This window comes from Schistocerca nitens, chromosome 2 (genome assembly GCF_023898315.1).
Source record: "Schistocerca nitens isolate TAMUIC-IGC-003100 chromosome 2, iqSchNite1.1, whole genome shotgun sequence".
Classification (NCBI taxonomy): Eukaryota; Metazoa; Arthropoda; class Insecta; order Orthoptera; family Acrididae; genus Schistocerca; species Schistocerca nitens.
Window position 1 is genome coordinate 121,859,167 of NC_064615.1, and position 10,442 is coordinate 121,869,608.

A 10,442-nucleotide genomic window follows, 5' to 3' on the forward strand; every position below is an offset into this window, starting at 1 on the left:
TTATGGCATGAGATAAAGCAATAAATACATCATACAAGCAAAGAGAAAAAATACTGAGCTAAGCTTTTAAATGACAATACGAGGAACATGAAACACAAAAATGACAATCAAAACATAAAATAAAAATTTCTATTTTTCTTAATGTTGCCTGTCACTTCCAAAATAACACGAGCTCTACTACACAACGATGTTGCAACTCATGAAATATTGCAATGGTCTGTTTTCTCATCTTAGAAGATTTCAGTCCCAACATTGGTGCAGAAATTCACATTTGTAGACTGGTCATAAAGGCATGTGCCCTCTGAAAAATGTTGCACAGTTTCACTGCCAAAAAGAATATTCTTCATATATCATTCTGACTAAATGTTACTTTCAATAGCTGTATATTACTCAACAAAGAGTCATGATAACAACAACCAGATGATGCACAACTGTGAATTTTAAATAAATACTCTAAAACTATTACTGCAAAACATTGGGTCGACCAAAGCGTCCGATCCCAACCATCGGCTTTGACCCATGACGTAAGGCTGTTGTGGTGTGTGACGTCACGACGGCGCGGAATTTAGTTTGGAGTGTGGCGTGTTTGTAGGTGTCGTTTTGATGTGAATGGTGGTGCTCTCTGGTGGTGTGTTAGGTGATGTCTTTGGTTTAGTTTGCAAGTGTGGCGTCATGTGTGTATTTTGGTAAATTACTTTTTTTATGTCTTTGGTAGGTATGGATATGACTCACAGGGTCAACATTTTTCGGTTGTCGGCTATGATGGGGGACGGTGCATTGTCTCTAATAAAATTTCTTCAACTATTCGGATTTTTGGATGAAGTCGTGAAGTGCTCAGTATGTTGTGAAGAAATGAGGCTTACTTAAAGTTCCGGCGTCTCAGACCAGGGATGGCTGTATGTGGAGATGTCGTAAGGATAACAGGTCAAGGGAAGTGTTCGATCCCAATGTGTGGCTGTGAATGTTGGTATTCGTATCGGGAGATGTCTGATTCCAGATGATATTGTGTTTAGTGGTATTTGGGGAGTTTTGTGATGTTGGTTTTTTTCATCGTCTTGCGTGGTTTTGTATGGGGGTGGGTGTCTAAATTTGTTTATATTTAGTTTGTCCCCACTCAAAAACCTCCTATTTCCCGCACTTGTCCCGTTAGTTCAAAAATGGCTCTGAGCACTATGGGACTCAACATCTGTGGTCACAAGTCCCCTAGAACTTAGAACTACTTAAACCTAACTAACCTAAGGACATCACACACATCCATGCCCGAGGCAGGATTCGAACCTGCGCCTAGAACCGCTAGACCACCGCGGCCGGCTGTCCCGTTAGTGTCATTAGGCTTTTTGTGGAACGTGTGTGTGTTTGTTTTTCGATTTATTTTCGTCCTCATAATGTGTACGTAACCACTTTATATGCGCCACATTGGAATCGTGGTTTATGGTTGTTTCCGCTAATTTGTGAAGTCATGGGTCTAAGCAGACGGGTGGGATCAGACGCTTCCGTATTTCCAAAATATTGAAGAAGGTTATTTAGACATCTAAACACCTGCATTATGAGAAGAAGATAAATACATCCAGCAATAAAATAAAAACAATATGGCATATAGTTAAGTCAGAGACAGATAGGACCAGAAATGAAGAGGAACAAATGCTCTAAAAATAAATGAAACCCTGGTAACAAATGCATGTTGTGTTGCAAACTATTTAAACAAGTATTTTGTCTCTGTTACTGATAGCATGGGGTTGTCAGGTTCAGTAAATAATGCAATGGAATATCTGAGACCAGTGCACGCAAGCAAACTCAGTAAAATGGAATTGACACTTACTTCACCCACAGAAACAGAATCCATCATAAAGTACTTGAAATCAAAGCATTCTAGTGGTTGTGATAACATATCAACAAAATTAATAAAAGTGTGTTCATGTGAGCTTAGTCATATCTTAAGTTATTTGTGTACTCAATCATTTATCACAGGAACATTTCCGGACTGGCTTAAATATGCTGAAGTTATGCCTCTCTACAAGAAAGGGGACAAAGAAATGCCGTCAAATTACCAAGCGATCTCACTTTTTCCAGCTTTTTCAAAAATCTTTGAGAGGTTATGTTCAAGTGTCTACTTAAGCACCTTAGTGAAAATAACATACTGTCAAAGTCACAATTTGGGTTTCTTCAGGGTTCTGATATTGAGAAGGCTATTCACACTTACAGTGAAAATGTCCTTAATTCATTAGACAACAAATTAGAGGCAACTGGCATATTCTGTGACCTGTCAAAGACTTTTGACTGTGTGAATCACAGCATTCTTTTAAATAAATTAAAATATTATGGCATCACTGGTAGTGCTGCAAAGTGGTTTCAGTCATATCTTACTAATAGAAAACAAAGGGTGTCATTATGTAACACTTCAGCAGTAGGCAATCAGACATCATCTGTCTGGGAAGAAATTACATGTGGCGTTCCCCAAGGTTCCATATTAGGCCCACCACTTTTTCCTGTGTATATCTATGACCTGTCATCTGTTATATTACCAGATGCCAAGTTTGTCTTATTTGGAGAGGATACAAACATTGCAATAAACAGTAAATCAAATATAAATTTAGAAAGAGCAGCTAATCAAATTTTTACTGACATTAATAAGTGGTTCATAGCCAATTCACTGTCATTAAACTTTGAAGAGACCCACTATATGCAGTTCAGAACTTCCAAGAGATTTCCTTCTAGTGTGTGTATAAAATATGACGACATGGAAGTAGGAGAAGTTGAGAATGAAAAATTCTCGGAATTACAACTTAATAATAAATTTAGTTGGGAGCGACACAAGTCTGTGTTTGCAATGCGAATGATGTCAGACATATGAGATATAAATATAAAAAACTGGCATATTTTGCTTATTTTTACTCTATTATGTCATATGGTATCATGTTTTGGGGTAACTCCACAAACAGAAGCATATAAAAAGAGTAATGTGTAGTGTAAATCCACGAACATCATGTAGAAACCTATTCAAAGAATTGGGCATACTAACCACTACCTCTCAGCATGTTTATTCCTTAATAAAGTTTGTTGTAAATAATACATCTCTTTTTCCAACTAACTGCTTAGTACACAGTATCAATACTAGGAATAAGAACAATATACAGAAAGATTTAAAATCACTTTCTCTTGCCCAGAAAGGAGTCCAGTATTCAGCAACGCATATTTTCTATAAATTACCAGCAACTACTAAGAGTTTAGTTTCTGACAAGGCACAATTTAAACGTAATTTAAAAGAATTTTCAGTGGCAAACTTCTATTCCATCCATGAATTTCTCAACAAGTGCAGTAGACCATTTTATTGAAAATTTATTATACTTTAATTTTGGACAATACTTGGTTGTAACAGCCAAGTAACTACCTACTGTGTGAATGATGGATGTATGGAAAGCAAATTTAAGTCTTAAGTCTGTAAATAGTGCAAGTTTAATTTTAAATCTTGTACATAATTTGTTCTTAGCTGAGGATTATTGACATAAATAATTTACTTTAATTTTTGACAATACTTGGTTGTAATAGCCAAGTAACTAGCTACTGTGTGAATGATGGATTTAATGAAAGCAGATGTACGTATTAAACCTGTAAATATTAGAAATTTAATTTTAATTCATGTACATAATTTTAATGTTTATTGACTGAGGATCATTAAAAGTAATGAAACTCAAGTTTTTCTAATTACATTTTTGTAATGTGTTTATCTGACATGTTCCACACCCCGGAGGATCCCCTCTTTTGAGGGTCTATGGCATGAATAATTAATCTAATCTATTCTAATACATTCAGTTTAATGTTTCCAAGTTAGTCTACAGAGTTGTGAGGCTTGTCATAGGTTAGTTCCAGTGTATTGTTTTTTGTCTACAATGTATCAAATTAGAGAACTTCTGATGCAATGAATCCATAATGAGCAATGTAACAGTGTTAAGTTTTCCAACAGAGATATATCTTGGGCTCAAACACATTAATAAGAACTAGATTGCTTACCATTTTCATATATCTGCTCTAAGTGATCAACCGAATTGAGAGAAAATAGGCGATAACCAGTTTTTGTTCCAACGGCTAGAGACCTAGAAAAGAAGTGTTCACAGTTATTTTGTGAAACCCTAGTACATTAAAACAATAACATGTAGAAGATGATGACCCTTGACGTAAAATTCAATGAACCTTATTGATAATAGTCACTAAGGAATTGCAACATAAATATGATGTCATCCCTTTTCCCTTTGTTCAGTTTGCACAACTGTCCTACTTCTAATGTTCATGTTTTCACTTTCACTAGAATGTAACATGGGCAAGACCAATCGTTCTTTTTTTACGGAAAAAAAACCATACTTGTAATAACAAAGCAGCATACGAATAATCAGATGCAAACAGTAACAAAAATAAATGTCAACGCCAATTTCACAAGTTCCTGTTTAGTAGTTAATGCTGCAGTCTTACACAGGCCCTAGGTGTCTCCTACACAAATCTCGTCCTGAATATACAAAACGCTTCACAGCATTACGCCTTTGACAAAAATTGTCGTAACCAAATATCGTTAAGTGACAGAAGTGTAACGTTACTTACGTGCAATCTTGGTTAAAATTAACAAAGAAAACCCCACTATTAGGATCACTTCCTTGGCTTGCGAGGTTCATTAGTCCTGATATGCCAGCTTTTAAGCCTTGCGTCAAAACATCCACGTTCTTAGCAAAATTTTGCATAAATATTGCGTAAAATTAACGACCTTGGTCTGATCACTCCATATCGACTACAACGAACAGCTGACAATGGCTCCGCGCAGTTGTTTACCATTGAGCAACAAATGACGCGAAGCAGGGCATCCAACACTGTCCATGAAATGCACCAAGTGGCGGGGGCAGTAAAAGTGCGCAAGCGCGCACAGTGAGCAGTGTTTAAACCGTTTTAGTAAATTTTCGACCAAAATATGCAAGATTAAGCATGGGTTACTGTATAGATTGCACTGCAAAGGAGTAGGAATCGCACCTAACGACCCAACATCCTATTCTATGTTATAGCGTACATTATTAAATTAGTTCGTTCATATCTCCTGTGCGTCAAAAATTAACAAGCGAACCTATTGTGCCGCCTATGTCTGATTCTTCATTTATTTATTTATATGAAGCTTAGCTCCTTACATTTGCACTTTTGTGTTGATGTACTCCTATTGTCTCTAGTGCATACGAATTTCGACGACGCGCAGTATGACCCTTCGAAACTGAAGCACGTTATGGTCCTTCTTTTTTAAGAAACAACCAGTTTTAGTTTTGGAGCTGTACATATTCTCACTTAGTTTTTACGACTTAAGTTATCGCTTTCTTAAGTAACGGCCTTTTAATAATCGCCCTACCACCCTTTGTCTCCCGCTGCGGAAATACACAAATTATAAAGTAAATGTATATCACTGGTACCTGCCTGTTATGGAGGTGTGTAACATGTTCAGATGCACGAATTCCAAAGCATCGTTTAAGTGCATACCAACTAACACTACGAAAAGGTTTCGTAAAAGCTACTGACTGTGTGTTTATTCACTTTTGTAACATATTTGGATTCAATAGCGCGTTTAACTTGAAGAATTAAAACAATAAAGAAACCAACACGTTTAGTGGGAAAAGAGGAAGATAAAAAAAAGGCTTTAATGCATCTGTGGACGACGTGGTCGCGACAGAGGAAGCACAAGCATGGGCTAGGATAGCTAATCAGTCATGCTGTTTCAAAGGAATCATCCCGACATTAACCTTCATTGATTTAGAGTCATCAGGATTGCTTAAGCAAGGAATCAGAAAATAAATAAAATGGGCAATAACATCAGATTATCCAAAAGATTTTTTTTTAATAAAAGGTACATAAATCGATTTTAAATCCTTCTTCGAGAACATTTTTTCTCCACTATGTTGATATGTTTTCGTCGAGTTTAGTAGTGAATTAGACGAAAATAAGCAACAGAATTGCAACATGTGACTCGGTTATCTAACAGGATCGGTGAATGATGAATTCTTCAGAAATTCCTCTCTCATGCACGTTAATGAATGGTTTGGTAACATTTTGACACGCACGGGGAGTAACGGCTATTAATAATTCTAAATGTACATAAATATCAAATTTTGTCAGTTATATGTACTACATTGGTTTCCATAAATGGGGGGAACAAATCACAAAAGTGACGTGAGCTCAACCTAACATAAAACAACTACGGAAAATAAATACTTGTAGCGTATGTTTTAATCACTAGGGTGCGACCCTGCCTTCCCGCTTTAAACTAAAGCAGTTCGCTCCATCTGTTTCATCAATATGGCGCACACAATTTCATATTTTAAAATTTAGTTAGACCTATTTGTTTATAGGTTAGCAGTTGCTGTAGAGCAAGAAAATACACCTGAACGCGATTGACGTTGGGACATTCCTTTGCCGGACGAATTACAATGGAGTTGGTATACTGGAAGCAGGATACACTCAGCCAGTAGTGGCTGGCTTCTTAACGCTTTGTCTGCTGTAGACGACCTTGCTACACGACGCTTTGAGAGTTGGGTTGTTAGCGCCTGATCCGTCTACCTGTGCTGAGTGCCTTGAGTTCTGAACGCTCCCGGTTGATGGTGGCCTTTCTGAGCACCCTGCCTCGTCCTGTGTCGAATATTTCTGGCGCTCTTGTATTCGCATCCGCAGTAGCTCGACCCTTGTCACCACCAAGATTAGCCGGCCGCGGTGGTCTAACGGTTCTAAGCGCTCAGTCCGGAGCCGCGCGGCCGCTACGGTCGCAGGTTCGAATCCTGCCTCGGGCATGGATGTGTGTGATGTCCTTAGGTTAGTTAGGTTTAAGTAGTTCTAAGTTCTAGGGGACTGATGACCACAGATGTTAAGTCCCATAGTGCTCAGAGCCATTTGAACCACCAAGATTTAATATATTGTAGTGCCCGTAAAAAATATTCAGACTTAATTTTTGTTGGGAAGCTTCTTTATGAATTAGTGCTGAATGACAAACACTCTGACATGTTTAAATATCACGAAGAATCACACTTTTCCAACAATTATTTACATGAATTTCCTACGACGAAAGCGACGCATTGCTTCCGACACATTTTAGTTAGTAATAATGATAATATTTATTCATATTGTCATCATTTTGTACGATAATATGAACAAGATATACAGAATGTAAGCACATCGGTGAAAAAAATCAGTCACCCCTTAAAAACATATACATCTACATACACACTTCGCAAGCCACCGTGTGGTGAATGGCGGAGATTACCTTGTACCACTACTATCATTTCCCTTCCCGTTCCACTCGCCGCGCGTTGTAGCCGTGCAGTCTTGGGCGTCTTGTCACGGTATGCGCGGATCCCCCCGCCGGAGGTTCGAGTCCTCCCTCGGGTATGGGTGTGTGTGTTGTCCTTAGCGTAAGTTAGATTAAGTAGCGCGAAAACCTAGCAGTTTGGTCCCATAGTCCTTACCACAAATTTCCTACTCCTTTCAGTTCCACTCGCAAGCAGAGCGAGGGAAAAATTACAACCTATATACCTCCGTACGAGCCATAGTTTACCTTATCTTATCTTCCTGGTCCTTACGGGAACTGTACGCGAAATGTTCTGCAGTCAGCTTCACATGTAAAGTTTCTCGATAGCGTTCCGCGAAAAGAACGCCTTCTTCCCTTCAGAGATTTCATCTTGAGTTCACGAAACATCTCCGTAACACTCGTTACTATCAGGGTAACAAATCTAGCAACCTGCCTCTGAATTGCTTCGACATCTTCTTTTAATTCGAGCTGGTGGGGATCCCAAACACTCGAAGAGCAGTAAAGAATACATCCCCAGTGCAATCCTAACGTGCTCGTTCCATTTCATACTGGCCTGCAACGTTATGCCTAAATATTTTACTGATGTACCTGTGCGAAGCAGTGTACTACTCATCTACATCTACATGGATACTCTGCAAATCACATTTAAATGCCTGGCGAGGGTTCATCGAACCACCTTCGCAATTCTCTATTATTCCAATCTCGTATAGCGCGCGGGAAGAATGAACACCTATATCTTTCCGTTCGAGCTCTGATTTTCCTTATTTTATCTTTGTCATCGTTCCTCCCTATGTAAGTCAGTGTCAACAAAATATTTTCGCATTCAGAGGAAAAAGCTGGTGATTGGAATTTCGCGAGAAGATTTCGTCGCAACGAAAAACGCCTTTCTTTTAATGATGTCCATCCCAAATCCTGTATCATTTCTGTGACACTCTCTCCCATATTTCGCGATAATACGCTGCCTTCCTTTGAACTTTTTCGATGGTGTATTCGAAGATTATGGAACTGTTTTTCCCATTCACCTACATTAACTAATATTTTTATACATTGTGGTTCATGGTGTGGGTTCCTGTAGTCATGTCCCAGTTCATGAACCACGGGCAATGTCTGAGTGGCCAAGTAAGTGGTCCCGACAGTCGGGATACCAGTTACTTTGGAATAAGGCTGGGCATCTCGGACATTCTGAATCGTGGTCACCTTTGTGCCCATACGGCAAAGACTACCAAATCCACCGGTTAGTCCCTCAACCGTTAGGGGTAAAACTCAAATGGGACTCGGGACAAGTAAGGCTAACAACCTGCTTCCCTGGTACTTTAAATATGATGCTGGCAACAATCAGAGCAAAATGCCTCGGACCTTTGGAGGTGACGGAGTCCCACCTCTAACTGACAAACCAGGGACTCCTAAGATACGACTTGGCACACAAATGGTAATGAGATGGGGAGCTATTAATATCAATGGGGGCTACTCTGGGAAGATGGTAGAGCTGGCAGAGGCTGCAAGTAATATGGGGCTGGACGTTTTAGCTGTTAGTGACATTCGGGTAAGGGATGAGAAAGAAGAGGAAGTGGGACAATACAAGGTCTACCTGTCAGGAGTCAAAGCAGGAATAGCACAATGGGGTGTAGGGCTTTACATCAGGAAAGAAATGGAACCCAGCGTAGTTGCAATAAGGTATGTAAACGAACGACTGATGTGGATAGATTTGACAGTGTCTAGCAAGAAAATTAGGATTGTGTCAGTATATTCGCATTGTGAAGGGACAGCAAGATAAGATGGATAGTTTTTATGAGGCACTCAGTGATGTAGTTGTTAGAGTAAAGGACAAGGACAGTGTTCTGCTCATGGGTGATTTTAATGCCAGGATTGGAAATCGAACAGAAGGGTATGAAAAGGTTATGGGTAAATTTGGAGAGGATATGGAGGCCAACAGGAACGGGAAACAACTCTTGGATTTCTGTGCCAGTATGGGCTTAGTAATCACAAACTCCTTTTTTAAACATAAGAACATTCACCGGTATACTTGAGAAGGCAGGGGAACCAGATCTGTCATTGACTATATAATAACAGATCAGGAATTCAGGAAGGCTGTGAGGGACACACGTGTATTCAGGGGATTCTTTGATGACACTGATCATTATTTAATCTGCAGTGAAATTGGGATTGTGAGGCCGAAAGTGCAGGAGGTCAGGTCCACATGTAGGAGGATAAGAGTGGAGAAACTTCAGGATAAGGAAATCAGGCACAAGTACATAACAGCGATCTCAGAAAGGTACCAGTTAGTTGAATATAGTCAATTACAGTCATTGGAAAAGGAATGGACAAGGTACAGGGACACAGTACTAGAAGTGGCTAAAGAATGTCTTGGAACAGTAGTGTGTAAAAGTAGGATGAAGCAAACAGCTTGGTGGAATGACACAGTCAAGGCAGCCTGTAAAAGGAAAAAGAAGGCGTATCAAAAATGGCTACATACTAGAACTCAGGTAGACAGAGAAAGTTATGTTGAAGAAAGAAACAAAGCCAAACAGATAATTGCAGCATCCAAGAAGAAATCTTGGGAAGACTTTGGAAACAGATTGGAGACTATGGGTCAAGCTGCTGGAAAACCATTCTGGAGTGTAATTATCAGTCTTCGAAAGGGAGGTAAGAAGGAAATGACAAGTATTTTGGACAGGTCAGGAAAACTGCTGGTGAATACTGTGGATGCCTTGGGCAGATGGAGGGAATATTTTGAAGAGTTGCTTAATGTAGGTGAAAATACGATCAGTAATGTTTCAGATTTCGAGGTACAATGGGCTAGGAATGATGATGGAAATAGGATCACATTTGAAGAAGTGGAGAAAATGGTCAATAGATAGCTGTGCAATAAAGCAGCTGGGGTGTATGAAATTAAGTCGGAACTCATCAAATACAGTGGAATGTCAGGTCTTAAATGGCTACACAGGATAACTGAAATGGCCTGGGAGTCAGGACAGGTTCCATCAGACTGGACAAAAGCAGTAATCACACCAATCTTTAAACATGGAAACAGAAAAGATTGTAACAACTACAGAGGTATCTCTTTAATCAGTGTTGTGGGTAAAATCCTCTCAGGTATTGTTGAAAGGAGAGTGCGAGTATTAGC

The 10,442-nt window shown here is 39.3% G+C and overlaps 1 protein-coding gene across 7 annotated transcripts in view; it reads right to left on the reverse strand.

Moving 5' to 3' along the window:
* The window catches only part of LOC126235807 (WD repeat domain phosphoinositide-interacting protein 2), an 85,341-nt gene extending 80,527 nt beyond the window's left edge, over positions 1 to 4,814 (reverse strand). For 5 of the 7 annotated variants that reach the window (XM_049944646.1, XM_049944643.1, XM_049944641.1 and 2 more), the window contains exons 1-2: positions 4,591 to 4,814; positions 4,009 to 4,091 (exon numbers count right to left, since the gene is read on the reverse strand). In XM_049944646.1, coding sequence (XP_049800603.1) covers positions 4,009 to 4,091; positions 4,591 to 4,727 — 220 coding nt within the window. In that variant the 5' untranslated portion in view covers positions 4,728 to 4,814. The remainder of the gene's footprint in view (positions 1 to 4,008; positions 4,092 to 4,590) is intronic. The other 2 variants (XM_049944644.1, XM_049944645.1) reach the window with 1 other exon arrangement.
* Between the last annotated feature and the right edge of the window lie 5,628 nt (positions 4,815 to 10,442).